General features: G+C 32.2%; 1 protein-coding gene across 1 annotated transcript; it reads right to left on the bottom strand.

Moving 5' to 3' along the window:
- Window positions 1-10406: 10406 nt before the first annotated feature.
- On the bottom strand, window positions 10407-11372 carry LOC148275904 (histone-lysine N-methyltransferase SETMAR-like). Its single transcript, XM_088235056.1, has one exon. It carries the CDS (start codon window positions 11370-11372, stop codon window positions 10407-10409), a length of 966 nt encoding a protein of 321 aa, XP_088091182.1.
- Between the last annotated feature and the right edge of the window lie 13500 nt (window positions 11373-24872).

Below are 24872 nucleotides of genomic sequence, written 5' to 3'. Positions count from 1 at the left end.
AATATGATTTATTCGCAGCATGCATTTATTTTACATTTTGATTATTTTTTTTATTTTTTTAAGAATGTGTTTATCTGTTCCTTCCATGCTAATCCAAGACCTCAAACCTACTTTAAACTGTACCAGTGCCTTAATGTTTTGTAGTTCCTTGGTTAGAAGATTGGAATATCTTGGACCAACACGTAAGGAGTGCCTCTGTGCGAACTTAGTTCTGCATCCTGGAATTGACAGTACACTATCAGATCTATTACTATTTCGATTTAAATTGTTACTTAACAATTATCTATTCAAGTAAACATATTTCAGGCACTGAAATAAATATAATTTTCTTTAATTAAGTCCACTCTCAACGAATAATTTATTTCTAGAAAATAGTCCATGTTTTTTGTAAAAAATATATAATATATATATATGTTTGTAATATAATTATAATATGTCGGTTAATACGGTAGACAGAGGTTATTTGGATTATTTTTGATGTTTCCTTAAAAAAAAGCAATAATGCAAATAAAAAACCAAATATTAAATGTTTGACATTTTAGAATTACTTATTTTTAACAACACACAAACAATAAATAAAATGAAACCCGTAAACCTCTTCACTGATCCAAATCACAACATATATAATGTTGTGATTCGGATCAGCAGTAGGGTTACTCGGATCAAACCCATAAAATAGTTTCAAATGAAGAAAATTATAAAAAAATAAAACAGGTATTAAAATTTATTCTTTATTCTTCTTCTAGTGCCTCGCCGGGTTCCCCCGACGTTGGCGATTACTACAACGAAAGCAGTTTGTATTTGTCCTGCGCTAATTTTACATTTTGCAGCCAGGACGACTGCTTATTGAAGTACTCGCCGTAGTAATTCCTGAGAAAATATGACCAAAGTGGTTTTTCGTTGCCTTCTCTGGTAGATTATCTGTCGGGGTTACCTTCCCTTAGCTGGTTGGTTTTGGTTTTGAAGCACCAAAAACAGGTTTTTCATCCTCTCGTTATCTGTTGTGATCACACCGTTATGAATATGATCCCATTGCTCAGGGTTCGCGACGTGGACGCTAACGAGTTGAACTTATCAGTCATGTTGTCGGTGGAATGCAACTAGGTATTTGCAGCATTTTATAGAATCACATCCTCCAGCAAGATGTGACTCACTGCAACCCTACTGGCAGTTTTTGCTTATAGCTAATACAAATTATGACACTTATTAAAAAAAATGGATTGGATATCGCACAAATGAAAGTATTATTGAACATTTTTTTACCACAATTTTTTTTGTGGCATTACTCTTTACAAGCAAAACACTGAATCCAATCATTCTTTAAAGGATGCACAAAACCTTCATGCAAAACCATCATCTTGAAACCCCAGCCAACAAAAAAAAGAGTGAATATTTTTATACTTTCCTGTGGTAGTTTTTCCTCTGAATCGTGATTTTGTGTGGTTTTTGGCTATATCATTGTTGGAAATTTATATTTTCACAGAAAAAAACATTAAAAACAAAGAAATTCATTTTATTCTGTTAACTTGGCTTTTACATATAAATACATAGTATTTTAAAATAGTTTCATTTCTCACCTTTGCAAAAAAACACTTAGAACGCAGATAATATTACATAACGTTTTATTTGATGCCTAGCTTGTTTGATCTTAACAAAGATCGATTTTTAACTGTCTAACCACGCAAACTGTAGAACCAGTGTTTTTTTTATATTACAGCGTCCATTAAATAGCCCTACAACGTTTATTTATTTTTTATTGTTATTTTGTTACAGTAGCTAAAATATACAGCCACTTTTCTTAGCTTGATTCAAATAACCCGCCTAATCCAAATAGCTTTGGTCCACACAATACAAAATGGTTAAATTCTAACTTAATTTTTTTCAAAGATAATGTTTTCATTCAACGGATTATCGCAATTTAGTTAATCTGTAAAAAAAGGACAAGATTTAGATATTAAGAATGATTTGAATGTATTTTATGTAAATACAAGCTTTATGATTTCTTTGTTATTTTTATTATTTATTTCACTATTTATTTATATTATATTTATGTGGACATCTACGCATGCATTAATGTGTGTGTATATACGCGCATAACGTATTATAAATACTAACTACTGTAATTAGAACAATGTAATAAAATAATGTAAATTTAGCTCTCGGCACGGTTTATGCCCAATTAATTATTCATATAGAAAAGAACAAGTTTTAAAAAAATTGTGAAATTAATGAAAAACATTTTTTAATTTTTTTTGCATGTTTCCATTTCATAACAGAAATATTAAAAACAGAGCGTTTTTTCGATGATTATTTCAAAAAAATAATGTTAATTTTTATACACGTGAATGTTTAAAATATCTCAGCTACTCGATTCAATATTAATATGTATATTGGGAAAATGTATTTTTTGACAGAAAGTGCATTGCTTGTTCATTTAATGTGTTTTTACATCAGAATATTTCATAGTCCCTGGACTGGCACCTGAAGCTCAAGACTGATCATCGTGTTACAGAAATTATCAAGATACGCTGAGATTGGTGTAGCAATGCAGTACCGTATGTACCATTAAGTGCGGAAAGGGTATGATAACGATGATAATGATACATAAGGTTTTTTATTCCTTCTGATATTATAAAAATGTGATTTATATGGAACATCAAGAAATCAGAAACATAATTTTACTTTAACACGTTTCTTTACTCCAATAAATAATCTTTTTCCAACCAAAATGTACTTTCAAACTGTTTATTTTATTAATATGTCGCTCTTAGGGTAAGTAACCTTTCTATACATTCTTTCGGAAACCCTATTGTCGATACCGACAAAAATATATCTCCACACGGTTCAACTTTCAGGATAAGTAGAGAATGGGCAAATGGCCAAATAAATCGCAGATTCCTCTGAAAGATGACAATTTATTCGCTTAAAAGAACAAACACCTATTTATCTTGCATGGTTTTTGTATCCATTTCTTTAGCTTTCGTAAACGCTCACTTAGATTATTTATGGAAAACAAATATTTGATATACGCCGCGCGATACTGAATCCTTTATAAGAAAAGATACACAATTTTGGCATTTTAAAACAATTTTTTCATTTTTAATACGTACATTTTCTTGCATTTCATACATCATGCTAAGTTTGTCCAAAAATAATGTGATGTTATTCTTGATAAATTTCAGCAAATATCACTCTATTTAATTTACAATTCTTGTATGAACTACAAATTATTCAAATAGGCGTTAAATTCTTAAAAAATAGTAGTAAAAAAGAATTTTTAGGGTAAAAAAAAGACTAAAAAAACTCAAATAAACGTTGGCTATATACTAGGTTAGAGAAAATATGGTAAGAGGATCCAAATAAAAATGTGTATTTTTAGTATTTTGTCAATGCGGTTATTTTTATTTTAAGAAAAAATAAACATTTCGGTTTTTCTGATTTTCCAAATCATTTCAATTTTGGTGGCCATTTACAGCGAATTGTAAATAACTCACTCTAAAAAAATTGGAATCAAGTTGTGATAGAGCGGGGTTCAAACCTCGGACCTTTGATCCGTAAGTCCACGATACTAGCTACAGGACCACAAACCGATTCATGTTTATTCACGATTATGTTTAACTTCTCTATTAAACTAAATTTATTTTAAGTTTGAAAATAAAAATGAAGTTGAAACAGAGCGATGTTTTAAATCTAGGCTGTGTTGTTAAGAGTAAATAATTTTCGTTTTATTTTTACATTTAACCAAAAGAAATTAATTTGTCTCTAAAAAACATATTTGGAATATGCTGTCATGATAATTAAAATTATAATTCAATGAAAATATTTTGACTTGTTCTAAGTTATGTTGAAAAAATCACTATTTGATTTTTTTACGATGTACGTCTTCGATATTAAAGTATCCAAAGTTCGTAAAACAATTTATCAATATCGAAACAACGCATGTTTCGAGAAAATTCTACATTTTTCATATTCAAAAACGTACGCTTTCTGCTATGCCTCTTGTTCGTTTTTAACATGCTTCCGCGTGCCGTATAAAAGGAAGGAATCCTTTTTTAATGCAGCATGTGTTAATAGCACGTGTTCCATAAAATAATATTATAGTCTAAGCAAACCCTTGCTCGAACGTGTCAGTTTGATATATGATTGGCGTGATTTTATTATACAGTCGTATAATAAACAATTTTAGAACCCGCCCCAAATATATGATCTTAATAATCTTAGCTTTATGTTCCCCTGTAAATTGTATTTTCTTAGGACTCTTCTCTTTCATGTTCGCCGGGTATCATTTCCCGTCTTCCACTTCATTCTTGGCGACTTTTCACAGTAAATTTAAGAGTGAAACCATTATTTTTTTAATCTTTTGTGTACATCTTTTCATCGCTCCGTTATTGTACTGGAAAAATAATTAAAACTTTAACCCAAAACGGGTTTGAATTTAAAACAGTCATTACATTAAAATATTCAGATTCTCTTATCTTGGAGCAATTAAAATTTGTTGAAAATCTTTCCTGTTGGCTTATCCGCGAATAATTTAAATGGTTTTTCGGAAAGTTTTATAAGCAATTTAATTTTCTGTAACTAATTCTAACATTGAAATGAACACGTATCATTTATGTTTAAAATTAGGTTATTTGATATTATTTGAGGTCTTCACAATAGTAATTTTGTGATAGAGATTGCTCATATTTTTTTTTCCTGCAATATTTTTTCGGGCATAAACAAGGAGAAAATTGGATGCGTAGCAACACTTTCTTTTGAACATACCAGGTTTACATGAAACCCCGAAACTGTGTGTCTTTACTTACACTTTACAGAGAACACGTTTACTTCTAGCCGTCAGTATGAAATAATGGCTAAAACGTTCGAGTGTTGTCGGGTCTCGATCTGGGGTGAAGTTAACGATCGTTTCGCCCTCTCTTATACTCGCTTTCAGACGATGTAAGCAATGGCGTTAAAATTTACAGGGCTCTTTTCAATTCTGTGTTTCTTGCTGGTAAGTTCCTTTAAATTTAAGATAGCCAAATAATGTTTTTGATTTAACCGTTTTATTCAAACTGATTTAAATATGAGTCAATTAAAAGTATTTTAAAAACGATTGTATTTTCTCTCATAACTAATCAAACAGAAGAGAAATTAAAAATAATTTTAAAAACCCAATTAATAAATTGGTTATTAACATAAGTTGTGCTCTTTTGTACCCGCATGAAGAGAGCAAAAAGACACAACAACAAATAATTACAACCAATTAGAAAATATATTCTTCTTCATCATTTTTACAACTAATTAATCAATAGTTCATGAATACGGGGTACGAACATTGCGCAATTATAGCGAGCAGCTTGATTCCCTCGATTGAATACAAACACAAGAAAGAGGTATCGAAAACGCTCACTTTTGCATACTTGAAATTGCATTTTTAAGACTTGTCATAAAATAAAATAATATATTGTGTAACGCTAAAGCAAATAAAATATCTGCAAAAATGAAAAATTAAACTTCTGTTTTACAGGCGCACCCCTATAAAAAGCGCCTAAGCGCATGTTTAAAATCGGCATGCTTGTTTTATATTTTGTTCTTCAACTTTGGTAAAGGTGTATGTATGGAGATTTTTTTTTCATCTTAGTTTAATTGATGAGCTGGCAAAGAGATGAGTATATCTCAAAATCGGTAGACATAGAAAGGGTAAATACATTGTTAAAAACAAATATTAAATAACATTTAGGTAAATGTTTGGCTACAAAGTTCATGCTTTAAATATTAATAATATAAGAAAATTATTTAACTACCATTTATTTAATTTCATAGACTTTACATGTGATTAATATTATTTGAATATATTATATTTACAGGAAGAATAAGTCAAAATAGTTTTTGTAGAACAGTACGACCAACTGTGAAACTGGCGTCGCGAGTTCGATTCCCGCCAGTTGCAAGCAAAAAAACCAACAAAAATGTTTTTCTAAATTAGTCTAGGTATTGTGGTGTAATAAATATAACTTTTTTCCATATCCTTTCTTTACCACCCACTGATAAACCTATAGAATAAAGGCTTAACGGGTTGTTATTAAAAAAAAAAAAAACATGGATAAAAATGAGAATATCTGCCAAGTAACACAGCACACGAAAACGTTTTAAAACTATTACACTCGTATTTTCACTAGCCTGATTGAGAATTCATAAATATATTCTAAACTCTATAAAATTAATTTTTACATCGTTACCTAAAAAAAATCACCTGATTTATTTTTTAAGAGAGGATTGTTTTTTTTTTCTAGAATTATTTTTATTTCGTTGTTCCCCAGAGAAAAAAAACTAATTTACATATCAAAGCAACCCTTTATCTGAGAAAACAAATTAGTTTTCTTTGTAAAATCTGACTGTCTTGATTCATTATTATATGACGAGTTTTTTTGTCGTGAAAAACACTTATTTATTCAAGGAAAAAGTCCTTCATCTTGAAGAGGTAGAACAGTAAAATTGGGGTAATTGTTAAAATTGTATACCTATATTTTATCAAGCACAATAATAATTTTTTTTTCAAAGGAATTTTGCACAGTATTTTTGAAAAATAAATTAATATTTTAGGTAAATGCTTATTGTTCTAATTGTGGATTAAAGATATTAACTATTTATAATAACCATACATTAATAAACTAAATTTATTACTGTACTTGGTTGTTTCGAGTTTGTAGACGAAAAACTGGATTTCACCCCCTATGGAGTCAGTTAACCCAGAGAAGCTTAACAAATTACAACAGGGATAGAGAACATTTTAAAGAAAGATATATGGAAATCTAGGCATTTACAGGGCTTAAGAAGAAGTTCATTATGTTAGGCTGAGACAAGCATTATCGACAAAATCAAGAAAGAAGCTCTGCGCTGGTTTGAACATGTAGAATGAATGGACAGCAAAAGAACGGCTAAGAATATTTACAATGCAAATGTTGGTGGATGCAGAAATAGAAGAAGACCAAAAAAGACATGGCATGACCAAATCCAACAAATACTAGAAGATAGACATGTCAAAAGTCGTAATAATCGGCGCGCGTGCATGAGTAGCTGTATGAATGTAGAGGAAGCGAGATCTGCATGCAAAAATAGAGTATTGCGGCGTTCTATCCTCTCTGCTTACTCTTACGGGTAAACGACGTGATGGTTTGTTGTTGTTGTTGTTGAAGAAGAAGTTCAAAAATTCGAATATTGTTTTCAAGCGTTGCCTAGTATGTAAAATAATTCGATTAGATTAATCTCTTCACAGGAATAAACATTTAGCTCTTTAACTTTAATTAAAGCTACAGACGAAAGAATAAAAAAAAAAAAGGATGTTTAAACAAAGGCAATATGGTTAAGGTTACAGTGTGTGAAGTGGTCACTTAAACCAACCAATGTGTTGTTCACAAGTCTTGTAAATACCTAGACATCCATATTATCTTCTCTTAAATGCTCTCCATCTCTGTTGTAATTTGTTAACTATACTTACATTTAAACGCACGCGGTCATTTTCTGAATTCGTGCACTTACTACTATTACCTGTATTCTTTGATAACCACAGTTTAATGGTTACTTCTAAAATCTAGCATCTAGGACACATACTAACAGTTGATTGTAATGAAGAACAGTTTCTTGAGACAGAGAAGAGACATCAATAGCAGGGCCTCTATACTAGCAAGACGTTTCTTTCAGTGCATTGACGAAGTGATGAAAATCCTCTTTACATCGTATTTGACGTCCATGCATAAAGCAAAACTATAAAACTATTAGGTCAATTGTGAGAAATGAATTAAAGGTCACCTATAACAGTGCACATATGCATTTTTTTTGGGCTGTTTAGGCACTGCAGTGTCTCCGAAATGTTTACGCTGCACGGATAAAATCCCTCGCTGCCTTACTTCGCCGAAGAGCTTGGAGCCTATGAGAGCGCCTGAAAAGCTCCAACAAAACGCTTCTTCAAGCCACTGCAGGATGAATTCATTTCCCATGGCTGAGCGATGGCTGCAATTGCTGAAACTCCCATTAGGCCAAGATATGAGAGAATTTATTTTATCTTTTCTCATTTATGAAAAAAAAAAACATTTAATCATTTTTTTTCCGTACAAATTGATTATTTTTATTCATTTTGTTTTATTTTTTAGTTTTAATTTGTGAGACAGCTTTTATTCAAAAAGAAGTGTGTTATGCATATTATTTAGGTTATCTCTGCATCGTTATACAAAAAATGAAAATTACTAAGTTGCCAAGGATGTGAAAAAGCGTACGTAGGACAAACCGGGCGCACAGCAACTAAAATGATTGACGAACTCAAAAGAGCGTGTTAACTTAGGCACCCTGACAAATCCGCAATAGCGGAACATTTTATATAGACACCGGCCATTTTTTCGCCTTTGAACCAAAAATTTTACATAAACTCAGTAATTACAGTGCACGAATTATAAAAGAGGCATTTGAAGTACACTAACACGTAAATAACACAAACATAGACGACGGGCTTAAAGTTAACTCAACATGGTTCCCAGCATAACATACTACAAAAACGAATAGAAATGTGCCTACTGACGACTGCGACACGGTACAAATTACTAGTACATAGACACATACTTTTTTCTACAAAACACACATTTTAACCTAGAGATGGATTCTGCAATGGTAGCCGAAACGTCGGAACAAATTCAACACACACGGTATCACTCAAAAATAAAAAATATTGATGACTGTGAAAAGCTTCGCACCTATTACATATATTGTTGTTGTATGTTGCAGAATTGGCTCTGCACGTTTAAACCATTTTACCAGAAAATAAACTGTTTTTATTATTGATTTTAAATGTAGGGAACAGCCTTTTTTTATAAACAAACAGTTAAAAATTTTGTTTGATTTCTTAAAAATACTCAACAAAGTGAACTCAAAGAGGTACTTTTGACTATTGATAATGAATTTTCTAATGCTTTTCTTTTACTGTACGGTGGGCAAAAATGTTTAGATCCGTGCATTATATAAAAATGAGATGAGCATTATCAACAAAATCAAGAAAAAAGTTTGCCTCAGTTTGGACCCGTAGAGCAAATGGATAAGGAAATAACGACTTAATAGATTTACCATGCGAATATTGATGGATGCAGAAAACAAGAAAGACCGAGAAAAACATGGGATGACTAAATCCAACAAATACTTGAAGATGGAAATGTCAAAAGCTGGAATGACAGTGCACGTAAATGAGAAGATGACAATGTTTGAATGTAGAAAAAACTAGGCTTGAATACAAATATTAGATGCCTTGAAATAATAAAGGAATATGTCAACTCCTCGAGGCGGTTCTTCACTCCATTTCCTTTTTCAGGACTTTAATCTGAGAGTAGCCATCAAGTCAACACATTTTTTTAGTATTTATGATATATTTCATATACAAAACTATATTATTTATTCGCCCTAAAACATACAAGAAAATTAAAGAGAAATAAGTGTTCATAGAGCTTTTTTCGATTTTGTGAGAATATTTTGATTACGAAAGTTCATTTTCAAATATAAATTCTTAATCCGAAATTTGAGTCTAGTGCCGATAATCCACGTTTAAAATAACTTAATCAGCCTCCTTATGACAGACCATCCAAACTTCTGTAAATACCGGCCCAATGAGCTATGAATTTACTTTGTTGTCACGTAATCTAATAAAGCTTCGGATTATACAAAAGCTCTTCGAAAGTGTTCAAGTTATCTTTGCGAACTTTATCAATAAATCTGTCTACTTTGTGAAGGATGTATTGAAATTTAATAATAAAAGGAAACGGATTAGAAGTAAGTTATTTTATACCCTCTACTTATTGAGTCAACCTACGTATAATAAAACAGTAAATAATAGTTTTATTAAATAATTAAATCAACTTAATTTTTTTCATAATTCACTTGATGTCACTTAACAAAACGATCGCACAAATAAAACATTTGTATTAAAACAAATATTAAACAACTTGTTGCAAAAAGTTAGCGCTTCAAAGTTTAATTTTAAAATATTTTTTTGTACTTCCTTCAGCCTTTTTCACTCCACTGCTGGATATAGGCCTCTGGCCAGGACACAGTTTTCACCTATGTCCCACAAGTTCAAGGATATCGTCAGTCTATCTTCTCTGTAGTCTCCCGACATTACCTACGAACTGATAATTAAAAATAACATAAACACCGTTAAAAATATCAGGTCATTTACTTAGTTTGTTAGCTCATAGGTTGAGAAATTGGAGATTCTCAGTGGTGCCCCATAATGGTGACCGATATTTGCGGAATTTTATCCTTAAGAGAATGGGCAAAATAGTTGATAAATTGTGTGTTATCAACAAACCCAATGTCTCCGAGTATGAACTGAATACTACACTGTCAAATAAGTACCCGGAAATTTGAAATAAAACACAAACAACTTATCAATCATCTAAATTTATTATATCCCCTTCAAAATAGGCCCCTTCTGAGGCAATACACTTCTTCCAACGAACAATCCAATCATCGAAACACTTTTTAAAGCTATATTCCGGGATGGCCTTCAGTTCTCGTTGCGAATTAGTTTTGATGTCTACAATGCTCTCAAAACGGGTTCCACGAAGTGGTAATTTGAGTTTTGGAAACAGGAAAAAGACACACGGGGCCATATCTGGAGAGTACGGTGGTTGTTCGATGATATTTGTTGAATTTTTGTTCAAAAACTCGTTCACAATGATCGCTTTGTGCGCTGGTGCATTATCGTGGTGCAAAATCCAACTGTTGTTCCGCCACAAATCTGGTCTTTTGCGACGAACATTCTCTCTCAAACGCCTCATAACGCCAAGATAATATTCTTTATTGACGGTTTGGCCCTCCGGTAAACATTCCGAATGAACAACACCACGAATATCGAAGAAAACGGTCAGCATCACCTTGATTTTCGATTTGCTTCGGCGCGGTTTTTTCGGTTTCGGCTCATTTTTGGTGCGCCATTCTGATGATTGTTGACTTGTTTGCATGTCGTACTCGAAAACCCATGTCTCGTCACCAGTTATGATGCGTTTGATGAACGTTGGATCGGAATTTACGCGTTTAAGCATGTCTTCAGCCACCTTACTGCGATTCACTTTTTGAAGAAAATTCAGATCTTTTGGCACCAATCGCGCTGCGACTTTCCGCATACCCAAAACATCAACCAAAATATGACGAACGGTCTCATGAGACATGTTCATTTCTTGGGCTATCTCTCGCAAACTATAATGACGATTTTTGAGCACCATTTCCTTTATTTTGTCGACGTTTTCTTCAGTTAAAGAGGTCGAAGGCCGTCCTGAACGTGGCAAATCGTTCACTTCTTCTCGCCCCTCTTTGAACGATTTATACCAATCGTAAACTTGAGTTTTTGACATGGTTGAATCACCAAATGTTTTTTTCAACATTTCCAACGTTTTGGCACAAGAAATTTCGCTTGAAACACAAAATTTCACACAAACTCTTTGTTCGATATTTTTATCCATAGTAAAAATCGCAACGCACACAAAAGGTTGACTTGTTCCTAATGACGCCGTAACCAAACTAAATGACACATAGCAATAAAAATTCACAGAATAGTGGCTGACAGTTGTGCCAAAATTTTTTTTTAAATACTCTCAGAGGGAAAATTTAAAATGAGAATTTCCGGGTACTTATTTGACAAAAGGTAAACATTTAAGGCGTTTTTTCCTATCAAAAGGAAGAAGTGTCGCTTTTCTCACCTCTTTTGTTGAAATCGTCAAACGTTGAACCTACGACCAATCCTTTCACTGTGATTCGATTAAATTTGTGAAGTTAATAAACGGTGTAAGATGCATAATAATGTAGTTTGTCTTTGATGACATTAAATGAAATGCTTTGGAATTAAGAAAATCAAATGATAATGATGTAATTATAACGTAATTTAATGCTTTTATATTTATAAAAAATACTTCAATGGACATAGACTGTTGTAACTGAATTTGATACAAGCAAATACAGTCCGGGCTTTCATTCGTATTTGCAATATGGTTATGAGGAAGAATGACAATATCCAACTAAGGCCTTCCTTATAATTTGCCAAATACACAGTAAAAGACGCAATGAAATTAGTAAAGTTCGATTCAATTGAAATCGCGATATAAGAAATTGATTGAAACATTTTTTTTTAAATTGCGGAACATTTTTTAATGAGAAAAAATCAGAGCTTTTTCAATGAGTTAAACTGATTGGAAGAACCACTTTCTTTAAAACGGGTTTTTGTGTATGTGGAAAAAGTACTTTCACTGTTAAAAGATATCTGAATTGTAAAAACTTTATGACTCTCGCTTCAATCCGTGCCTCATGTCTGAGGATAGTGATCACGCCTGACTCCAGTCATGGGTCATTTGTAAACAGTTTCCCTCTATTTGGAATGGTATTGTACTCTTTTATAGGCATTCGTTAGATAAAATTCTGATAATTTAGTGACCGAGCTGGTCCATCTTGTCGGTTGACGTCCACGCAATTTTATGACTAAAATCAGTATTTTCTTAGATTAATCAATCTTACCCACATATTACAAAAAAAAAAAAGATATGCTGCAGGTGGTGTATCAGTTAATGCCATCTGAACCATTTAGTGCAGAGACGGAATAGTGATATTGCTTTTAAAAATTGATATATTTGTTTTTTTAAAATTACGTACTGATCGATTTTTTAACTGGTGCCATTTTTTAAAGTCCACATAATAGGTTTTTTGTTTTTCTCAAAAAGTGCCATTGATTAATGCATATAAAATAATTTTACTTATCTGTAAATAAAAATTATGTTAAATCTGTTTTATTGTAGTTCAAAGAAAAAATATGCCGTCCTTGTAGTTTTGCTAACCCAAATACATTAATTCTGAATGACTTTAAAATGTTAAGTTTATATTTGAAGCACTAAATAACTCACTATTAGAATTCGGATTCAAGTTGAGGTAAAGTTTGAACCTCAAACTTTTGACCCGTGTGTCCGCGATATTTTGTCATGTTATGCTAATTTAATTGTGGTGCAACTCCATAGGACCGTTGTTTTCGACTGAAAAAATCGCTGTTCATAATAAATTACAATACAAAACAACCTTCTTTCTGGTTTCGTTCCTCTAAGCTGGTTTGTTTTGGAATAAAGCTTTGCATGTCCTATGCCAACTCTGGTTTGCCTTGTGATATAAATTCTCGCAGTATTCTCGACGGTGACGCCCTCTGAAGTTTGTGCCCTCAGACATCTTCTGAATTAATCTCATATAGGAGACCCTTGCGACGCACTATGTATCCAATACATTAGCACGTCTTCCGGAGATAGTCTTAAGCAGGTGGCTTTTTATTCTTATAAAAACCTCGTCATTCGTGGTACGATTTCTCCAGGAAATTTCAATAATTATTCCACAGGACCACATTTCAAAAGCTTATAGTCTCTTTTTGTTTATTTCGGATAGGCACCATGTCTCGCAGCCGTTTTTTAGACACTCCATTCATAGATCTTGACAATGAGCCTGCGTTGTTTAAGATTTACATTATTTGTTTCCAATTACTTAGGTTTTCTGTTAAACGTAAGTTTTGGCTGATATACAGATACGTTTATTAACCTCGTTATTTGACTGACCATCTCAGGTGAACCAAATTCCGAGGTAGACAAACTCCTTCGCATTCATTAGTAGAATTCTTGGCATCATTACTCTTATTTGCTGCTCATTTCAGCCCACAAATATTACCTTTGTTTTGCCTTATTATTTCGAATGCAATATCTTATGTTATTTCTCATGTTATGTTCAATCTATAAAATAAAAATCAATAGTATAATATCAAAAATTTGTGAGGATGTTTTGATTTCACAAAACAAAAAAGACTTTGCGTTGGTAAAAAAATAAGCATAAATATTGTTGATTTGTATATTAATTTTTTTCTATAATAAACAAAGATTTATAATAAAAATAATGTGAAATCACTGGGGTTATCCGTGCTAAAGACACTTAACAATATTATTTTTGAAATATTTATACATGTGAGAATAAACAAAGAAGACTTAAAATACAGAGATAGTCAACAAAAATGATCAATTTTTATTTATGTTAGCATTGTTTTTATAAAGCCTTTTTAACTTCAATATAAAAGGTAAAAAGAACAATAGCAAAGGCGGTGCAAATTCATAGAAATACTGATAATATTTCATTGATTCCAAACTTTCAAAATTTTCCTTCTTTTAAAAAACATACACTATCCTGGATTTAAACAAAAGATATTAACTCTTTTTTTCTATGACATATTTTGTTATATGTTGTTTGTTGTGTTGTAATATATAATAAGGAATCTTTTTGTGTTTTTTTAATATTTTTTTTATTTCCTTTTTTAATTACTATAAAAAAAATACCATATAATCTTTTACACAATATTTCATTTTTTATTTTTTATGTTACACAAAAGTATTTTACTGTCTTATATTTATTATAGGAGCAAAAATTTATTAACATTTTCTTATATACCTACGAACATGCCATGCCTTTGTGAGATTTTTTGTTCATTATTTTTACTATTAATTTGTATTTTGTTGCTATGTAATTATGCTTAATTTTTTTAATATTCTGTTTCATCACTTATGCTTTTAGTAAAAAAACAAAAAATAAAAAATAAAATTTTAAAAAGTCGGATATAAATTATTAAGTATACTTACCTTTCCAAAAATTACGGATATTCAAAGATGGCGGATTCCGGTAGTAAATATAACGTAATTCAAAAGTTTGGTATATGTGTTTCACATGCAAATTGCCCATAGCGGGTTAACCAAATTCACCTCTAGCTTAGAAACTTCACTCATCATTGTATTAGGTAAATCGTAGTACGCTTTCCATCGTTTGCGGCAGTATAAATCAGCACGCGGTAGTTCTGGTTAGCGTATATCAATCCACACTTGAAACAGTGCAAACTAACTTTAATTCGCTGCACTGTAGGGTTACCAAACCACCAGAATTAAATAAACCGGTTAACCGTTATTTTGATTTTTTTCGTAAAGAGTAATGTTGTATTTTGTATGCAATCAATATAAAGTTACTTTTTTAAAAAATTTTATTGTATGAGTAGGTAGAAACAGTTCCAATATTAACATATTATGCTCTGTAATTTATTAAAAGACCAACATGTTATAATAGAGATAAATAACATTTAAGAGAATGTAATATAGAGGTCTAGGCATCTACAGGGTTAACAACCTGTCATTGGCTGGTTTAAGTGGCCACTTTACACACTGTTGAACATATTTATTCGTTCAATTGTTTCATCTGTTGATGGTTGTGAGGTTGCAGAACTAAAACCTTTATTTATGCAGGTGAAATTCATCTAATTTAATTATTTTACCTACATACTAGGAAACGCCAATTAATTTTCCAATTTCTATATTTCTGCATGGACCAGGTGGATTTGTCAAAAATATTTTGAGTTTGTCTACAGGACTGAGTTCAACTCCCTGGGAAGCTGTTAATATAAACATATTACAACAAAGTGCCTACTTCTATATTACCTTCTCTCAAATGTTCTACATTCAAAATTTGGCCAAACTAAAAATATTGTTTTTTAAAATACGTATCTGTTTTGTTCTTTTAAGTTTTTTGCTGTTGATAAATGTTTATTTACTGTACTGAAAATGAAGACGATAAAGAAAAAACAAACTGGAATACTTTGGGCATGTGATGAGAGTCAAAAAATATTACATTTTACAAGTCTTTTTACAGGGAACGATTGAAGGAAAACGCAGTGAAGGTAGAAGGCGCATCTCTTAGCTAAAGATCTTACGTGACAGGTTCCATTGCATCAGCCAGTCCTTGTTCAGAGCAGCTGCCAACAAAGCGAGCATTGTTGCGATAATTTTCAACCTCCACCGGGGAGAGAAAAGATAAAAAGAAGAAAAAAAGACAACAAAAAATTAGCCATTGTGATTTTCATATCAGCATCTAGTGGTAGATAGGGTAATGTATCGATATTCTAAGTATGGTGTATCTTTAACATTTCTTACAAAAAACGTTAGGTCTTCAGTTTTTCGCTTCAGGTGCCAGTCCAGAAACTATAACGTTTCAGGGTTCTCGTTTTGTTTCACGATTTTTTTTATTCATTTTAAAGTCATTTAAAATTATTGTATGGACAGTATATTTATCTAATTTTGAGAAAAACGGCATTATGTTAATTTTTTGATAATGTGATGGAACAAAAAAAAGCATGCTGCAATTCATCATTTTATATCCGTTCCCTAGTTGGAGCATGTGATGCCCACAAACAGCCTCTGGGCATCTTTATCGGCTGCCAGGTACTGTAGATACTCCCCAATCAAGTTTGCACCGTGTAGTTCGAAAAAAATAAAAAATTCATTGTACCGGTTTTTCGGATGTGAAAAAACCGGTTTGTTGAATAAGACGGTTAATTCAAAGCCCTTACCGTGAGCATAAATAACGTCGAATAATCTCGGTACTACTATTAGAAACGGCTACTTATCCCGTGTTTATTCCTTTGTTTTTTAAGGAAACGACGGAAAAGTTTTATGAGCGAGGAAGTGCCATCCATCACAGGATGAGAGGGGAAACAGGGAGAAGAAAGTAGTGGAGAGGGGGTGAAGGAGAGAGTAGCAGGAGTAACTCGCGGCATCCGCGTTCTTGACTGGAGAATTTATGATGCTTTTTTTTCGTTTTGTATCCTTACACCACATACTGAAAAAAAATGACTTTTAGCTCGAATTTCAAATTTCGTAATCTCAACGTGATTTTTTCAAAAACGGCTGATGTGTTCTTTTTTGTTCCGTCCGGGCTGCAAAATACAATTTTGTTTTTAAAATAATACTGTTTTGGCTTTTTTCGATCACCTGACTCATTTATTGTCATGTTTTTTATAATGAAGCCTTTATAATAAGAACCATAATTGTGATTTTTAAGTATTGTTGCAGACTCACGGATCAGATGTCTGATGTTCAAAACCGATCGTGACTTCTAGGTTTATTCTTAAGTTTTTTGTTACTAGTTAGAAATGGCCAAAAATATGTCAAATCTCATATCATGAAGACATTGATAATATTGTAAATAAATCTTTTAAATTTCTTGCTTCCATCAAAAGAATGATAACGGACTTTAAAAATATTAATATCATCAGTTTACTCACTAGTTTGACCCCATCTAGAAAATGCTTCTCCAATTTGGCCTCCATTTTATGGAACTCACTTCAACTGCATTGAGTTTGTCCTTCTCCGTTTTCTACGAAAAGTTACATGGCTGCTCAAATTGCAAAGGGGTTGTTATTTCCATCTTGAAATGGAGTAATCCCTCAATCTGTTTTTATTGGAGAAACGTGGAACGAAGATGGACCTTATATGTATATTTATTTTATTATATTTTTTTTTTCAATATACATAAAAGGTACAACAGAGAATTAAAGAAAATGAAGGATAATTATTTAGCAATGAAATACATATAAACAGTAAAAATTGTAAACAAAAAATCTCACAATGGCATGGCCTGTTCGTGGATATCGAAAAAATGTTTATGAATAAAAATACATTTAAAATTTTTTAATGCTTATAAGTGATGTTTGATCTCTGTTGGAATCAAATTTTTGACCCAACCGTGTCACCAGAAGTCAAAATCTGCAATTTATCAAATCTTCTAACAGCAACATTTGTTTTTATGTCCCAATGTTCAAAATGCGTGGATTGGTCAATTCGTCATACAACTTGGGATAGATCTTCTGGTTTTTCGAACATATTTTTGTCATAAACATATAGTGAGATTAATATATACTGAAAAAGGCTACCTCGAAATCCCACAGGTTGATCGTGTTTATGAATATATTTTTTATCATTATTTTCTTTCCCTAGTTTGTCTTTGCTACATAATTTAATGTTCTTTTTGTTCGGTTTTTTGTACATTTGTTTCTTCATACAACTGTTCTTATTGGCTTAGGCCGTATTAATAATGAATTGATAAATATTTGAATAAAGCACCAAGCCCATTTCAATACAAAATAAAAAAAATATGTGTTAAGGCGGACGAAAAATACAGTTTTATGTGTGAAATAGAACCAAAACCCTGGTCGAGTGCGTTCGGCTCGTTGGCTCTTGTTTGGAAAAAATCCTGAAAAAATAAATCGAGTTGAGATAAAGGCAGCTTCGTTACTGTAGTACTTAATATTACTGTTCCCTACATTCGTATGTCAATGATCATATAGTAATAGTCTGCGAAGGATTCTCAAAATAAGATGTAAGGACTTCTCAGGACCAGGAAACGAACCTGCAAAAGACAGGAGCAACAGTCCGTAAGAAGACAGGTGTCACTGAAATTTATTTCCGGTAAAAATGTTACTGGAAGTTACAGGGAATGCGAGACACAAGCGTGTATAGAACGAATAAGCCTTGCATGGGGAGTGCAAGCATTTTCAATTGCCTGATTTTTGGTGTGGTGAAAAACTTGCAATTCGTTTCGTAAAGAAAAATATTAAAAATTATTTCTCAGCCAAATTTTTCGATATGATATATTTCTTGGTTCCCTAATATTTTTCAATATTGGGGAACCAAGAAAATAAGTTTGTCGGTTATAAAAAACAAATTTTAAAAGTAATAAAATATCTGTCTCAAGCATAATAGTACACAGACTTCCACTACTACTACTACTACCATCACGCCATTTCTCCGTAGAGGTTAGTGGAGAGAATGGACTGCCATACACTATCTTTCTATCCTGGCATATATTCCTAGCTTCTTCCACATTCACACATCTTGCCATACATGCCCTTCGGTTCTGTCTGCCTTTGACATGACCAGACTTAAGAGTTTGGTTTATCTGATCATGCCACGTCTTCCTTGGTCGTCTTTGTCTCACGTTACCGTTCATTTTCGTCATATATACTTGTTTTACAATTCTTTCGTCGTCCATTTGTTCTACATGACCAAACCATTTCAGAGTTTTATATATCTCCAACAAATAAACGTCGGCCTCGTGGTGTAATGGTAAGCGAGTTTTCTTACCATGCAATGGCTATCGGGTTTATTCCTGACCGGAAAATATTTATTTAGTCAGGTGTTTTCACACTTAAATATTTCATTGACCCTGTACTGGTACCTGAAGCGTAGGACTGATCATCTTACCTTCATGAAACAAAAATGATCAAGATACGCTGCGATTGGTTTACCGATGGAGTGCCCTATGAACCATTAGGTGCGGACAGGGAATTTTGATGATAAACATAATGTGACACAAATGACTCCAATTTTTTACCGCTTTTAAAAAAAAAATCATGAAAATTATGAAAAACTAAAAAAAACGTGTTTCATAATCTGCAGAAAACTATCAAAACTAAAAATATTTTATGCAAAAAAATAATCATAACGAGGTTATGATATTCTTTACAAAGTGATGTAAAAAATAAATATGAATCAAGTCCTAATACTAATGTATGGAAGTGAAACATGGAACTAGCAGAGGAAGGATGAAAGCCGAGTGCACGTGGTTGAAATGCAATCTCTTAGACGTATGTGTGGGATATCAATGTATGACAGGGTTACGAATGATGAAATCAGGCGAGAGTGTAAATCTGAGTCAAGTATAATTGATACGATTAAGAAAGGGTCTATGAGATGGTTTGGTCACGAAGAACGAATAGACGACGAAAAAGTGGTAAAAAGTATATATGGCGAATACGAACAGTAACGTGAGACGAAGGAAGACGTGGCATGATCAGATAATCCAAATTCTTAAGTCTGGTCATGTCAAAAGCAGACACAACCGAAGGGCATGTATGACAAAATGTATGAATGTGGAAGAAGCCAGGATAGACGTGTGTGGCAGTCTATTCTCTTTGCTTACCCCTACGGGGAAATGGCGTGATGGTAGTAGTAGTAGTAGTAGTACATCTAAAATGCTGTTAGACTGAATGGATTAAACAAAGGCAGAATGTGAATGTTACGCAGTATGTTATACGTCCAACTTAACCAGCCAATGGCAGGTCACAAGCTCTCTAAATGCAAAGACTTCCATGTTCTTTTCGCTAAAAAAAATTCCCTTTTCTGTTGCAAAAAAAATTAAGTAAAAAGAATACAAAAAAAACTGATACTGTCAATATGAAATCAATTCATTAAAAAATCGTTTCATCGTAAAATCGTCTTTATTTAAGAATTATTCAATATTTTATGTTGACTCTACCAGGAATCAAATTCGAAATCTCAAACATGGGAGAAAAACATGCCAAGATTCTAAAATCAACCGTTGAGTAGAGAATAGTCGTCCACAATTTTAGTTTTTTTTTGCTGACTGATCAGTTATTCTATGTAAAAAATAAATTGAAATATGTTATTATATTCTAAAAAACGAGCAAGGTTATTTAAAGAATTTTACTTATTTTTTTAATGTATATGAGTGTTCATTTTTTTTTCTTCTTTGCCTTGGTGTAAATTACGATGCAAGAAAAATTTGTGGGAAAAAAATTTCAAACCATTTTAATTTTGTATGGTGATTTTTCACATCAAGCACATCTGTTTTTCTTTATAAAGTATTATCGTTCGTCCATTTATCTCTGAAAGTTTCAAGCCAATATAGATGAATAATTTCTCCCGCAGGATCAGATTCAAGGAGATATTTCAGTTTTTAACTTTTTCTCGGCCGTAATCGTTAGTTTACGCACCGAAGGCTCTACACAGATATAACAGCGGTGGGCCAAGGGTCTTTCCGGTCGTGGCCGCGGGGGGTCTCGCTACTTCCTGCGGGCCCGGCGTCGCCGGGCCAAACTTCCGGTTGGAGGGATACCACGTGATTTGCACGTGGGATCTTCTTATCCCAAAAAATCGTCTGACTGCGTAAGCACAATGCGTCATGTTCCATTTCTTCTTGTATCGCGGTGAGGAACGACTGAATTCATGGCCATAATTTTATTTTATGATAATAATAGAACCATGTCGCTACGTTGTTTATTTTTAAAAATAATGTTTTCATTGTTTTCATGTTTAAATTAAAATACATTAAAAATGATATTTACAAATAATTTAAGAAATAATGATCATGTCGTAAATTAAAAATTTCGTATAATAAATAAAAAAACTGATTACTCTGACCTATGAAATTTTATAATTTTTCACTAGGTTTACCTATGCTGGTTATCTTGTCTTATGTTTTTGAATGTTATGTTTATATTTACAGTCAACAGTTAGAGAGTGTTTATATTAAAAAAAAACACCTCATAAATATAAAATCTTTCTAACGAACGGTTGCAATAAAGCGCAGGGTGGCGATCGAGAAAGGCGGCTCACCGCAAACCGCCAGACCGCGAAACCGCATTTACACGTCTCGGTTACTTTTGCGGTCACAGGATCCGAATGGAGACATTACCTTTATGGCTTCGGGTCACGAAAGTGTTAGTACGTGCGCAATCACTACACAAATGTTACGTGATACTTGTGGCGGGAAAAGCGCCATTTTAATTGAAAATATTATCATCCTTTTTTCCTTTTTCTTTGTGGAGTTAGGCACCGTAGTCTGGAGTTTTGCTTTAGAAGAAAAACGCTTTCATTCATGAATATCTTATCTATGAATGAGTTTTCTATGTAGGTAAGGTATTAAAAAGTTGAAGAAAAATTAAATTCATAAACTTATTTAGTTTTGATTTTAAACACATTGCAATTAGCATATTTATGTAACTTAAATCCACCTTTTTTTACACTTTTAGGTATGTTAAAACAATCCATTACTTTAAATAATTCTTAACTTTATATTTCAAAAATTTTTTACACCAAAAAATCACTTAAAACATATTTATATTTGTTTTTTTTTAATAACTTCGAGTATTTCTGTATCTAAACTATCTAAAATAGATTACTTCGGGATATCGGATTAGTTTTAAGTCGTACAATTTATTATAGAATTAAAAGACGAGTGATCTTAAATCCAGAAATTTGAAATAACTACTTACTAATTTCATCGTTTTTGCAACTCCTTTGAGACTGTTCGATATTTTGTGGATTTTAATTCAATATATCCTTAAAATAATTAAAATATTTGTGTTTGGTTTTGCCTAAACCGAAATACGTTTTTTTATGTATAATAATTTATGTTTTTTTTTTATTTTTTATTTTTATTTATTGGGGATATCAACAGTAATATATGTAACAAAAATACAACAAATAAAATATAAAGAGAATAAAACCAATGACAGATATCCACAGAAATACATTAGATACACGTACAATACATACTAGTGTGTTTGTGTGAGTGTAAGTGAGTGAGAGGGTGGGTGAGTGGGTGTTATATTGGAACGAGAGTGGACATGTGTGTAAATATTGCACTTGTGTCAAGTGTCGAAAATACAAATATATTAAGAATTAGAGATAAAATAAAATAAAATAAAATAAAACAAGATAGGATAAAATAAGACTTTATTATTGAAACTAAGTATAAGACAAAAAAGTATGTTTTAAGACGCGCATTTTAAATGTTATTTTTTTACAATCATATGGATCAATAAGGGGAAAGTTCAAATTATATTCACTAACAAAACGTATACGTGGAGAGTTCTGGGCATAGTTCGTATTAACTGCTGGCACATGAAATAGAGAGCTCGACGTGTGACGGGCACATTTAATGATAACTCCGACAAAAGAGCCGGACTATCAAGGCGTCCACTAAGTATGTCATGAAGCACCCCCATGTCCAACAGTAGACGGCGATCTTCTAAAGTAAGCAAGTGGTGCTTTTTGCAGGAAGACATATAATTGAGATCGGTATACCTGCATCTCCAGTTAAGATGTCTAAGAAATGTCCATTGAATTTTTTCGAACTTTTCTTTATGATTAACATAATATTAAAAATATTTTTTCATTAAACTTCTCTACAAACATGTTTTTCTGTCAGACAACCTGGCCTCGCTAAACGGAATTCATCAACGTCAAGATATCCACACTTACAAACTCAATACACGACCAGCTTCTGCCAGGTGAAAGCCGGCAGGCCCTTTCCAATCAGCGCTGGTAGCTCACATGTTTCACAACCTGAAGAACTAACTCAAGAGTATGATGGACTATTCAAATTCATATTACTATTCTTTAAGGTGAGTGTCAGTACTATCGTCCTGACGTCGTTTCTGACATTGTAACGGGTCTTTGAAGAGTCTCGCTTCTGTGCGGAAGACGAGAGTTCTCATTTTGCTAAATCTCGCCCTCTAAGCCCAAATCCGTCAAGTAGACTATAGTCAAAATAATATAAATTGTTTTTTTTTCCTAGGGTCAAACGTAAAACTTCCATTTGACCAGGCCTATCTCAAATTTTCGAGAATAATTTTAAAGCTCAGTTATTCGATTATTCATTCGAGCATTTTATCAAAGCATTTTTTCATTCAGGTTGTGAACAATAAATGAAAACTTCTAATATCAATTGTTCATAAATGCCTATTTGATTGTACTCAACGTAAAACCTTTTTCGATATCAAAAGAAAATATATATTGCTTCCCTGAAAAGAACGTAATTTAGATTTTTTTCGGCAATTCTATGAGAAATTCGAGAACCCGTTACGTTGTTTTATAGGGGGTATAATTAATTCGACATTATAAAATTCTGCCTTAAATACGCTCGTAATTTACGCTCTAAGGGACCTATTTTAAGGTCAAACAAATCCATTCTATGACTTTTTACATTAATCGTTTGTGAATAAAGAACAGGAGAAAATTTCAAAGATGGGGCAAGAAATAAGAAACAAAGAAAATGGACTGTAGGCATTTAAATTATTTTCACAATTCAATTTCTACCTGAGTCGAGTTTGACTTTTCATTTTTCGTAGGAGAGTTCCAGAACAAAAAAGCAATGATTTATTTTTAAAGCGTTATCATTTTGTAATGACTACAAATTTCAACCGCCATGAGGACCGATTGTTTTCTCATATCGTTTTTTTTTTAAACAATTTTTGTTCGTATTCTAGATGGCGAAGCGTATTCTAGATGGGGTCGCTAGTGAGCAATAAATAATTTTGATGGTATTAATATTTTTGAAGTCCGTCGTCACTCTATTGATAAAACCGAGAAGTTTGAGAGATTTGTTTACAATATTATCAATGTGCTTACAATAGTAGAGTTTACTTTGAAAGGGAAGTATTTCTTAGTTGGTAGTTGAATTGTATAGGTTTTTTTCGTAATATTAGTAATATTAGTAATATTGAAGAACTATATTAGTCGTGTGTATAACATTACGAACCAAAGCGCGCTAAAAATAAACAAATTTACAAATTAAATTAAAGCCTTTTATTTAATTATATAATTTACTTAGCACTTATTTCAATTAACTCGTAAGGTTTAACAATGAAACGCCTAATTTTTGGTGTGACTTTTTACTTCGGTTTCAGCCGAAACTACAACAGAAGCTGACATTCTGTTTCGGCTTTGACTAAAAATCTTTTTTCGGTCGGTCACCGTCCGGCAATTTTTTGGTTCGATATCCGCTGAATAACCGAGATACTACTATATTTATTATTGATTTATATTTTGGAAGGTTTAAAATTTTGTTTCTATGTCAGTTTTTTATGTTGTTTGTGGAGTTACTTCAATTTTCAGTAGGATACAATTGGATCAATGTGAATATATAATTGTTACTTCTTAAACATTCATCTTATTAGAAAAAATCATGAAATTTTTTATATTAAATAAAACTCTGTGAAACTCACAATAAATAATAACTTTTTGTGTTATAAGAAATATTGAAATCCGCCATAAATAAACAATACGTTTTTACACACACACAAAAATATAATACATTTAAAAGGTAAAATAATAAACATGTCTTTATTAATAAAATTTAAAAATAAAGTAGTAAAACAAGAGCACCAAAATGTTCAAAAAATAATTCAAAATATTTGGGTTAAAAATTTCTTATTTCAAAAT

The sequence above is a fragment of the Micrasema longulum genome, unplaced genomic scaffold, assembly GCF_059751315.1.
Source record: "Micrasema longulum isolate JH-2025_06_02 unplaced genomic scaffold, ASM5975131v1 h1tg001318l, whole genome shotgun sequence".
In the NCBI taxonomy this organism is placed as follows: domain Eukaryota; kingdom Metazoa; phylum Arthropoda; class Insecta; order Trichoptera; family Brachycentridae; genus Micrasema; species Micrasema longulum.
The sequence above is the reverse complement of the archived record's forward strand: the minus strand, read 5'-3'. Positions and strand labels throughout refer to the sequence as shown.

What these genes read in the sequence shown, in the direction of transcription:
- LOC148275904 (XM_088235056.1), bottom strand. Translation starts at nt 11,372, where the DNA reads ATGTCAAAAACTCAAGTTTACGATTGGTATAAATCGTTCAAAGAGGGG.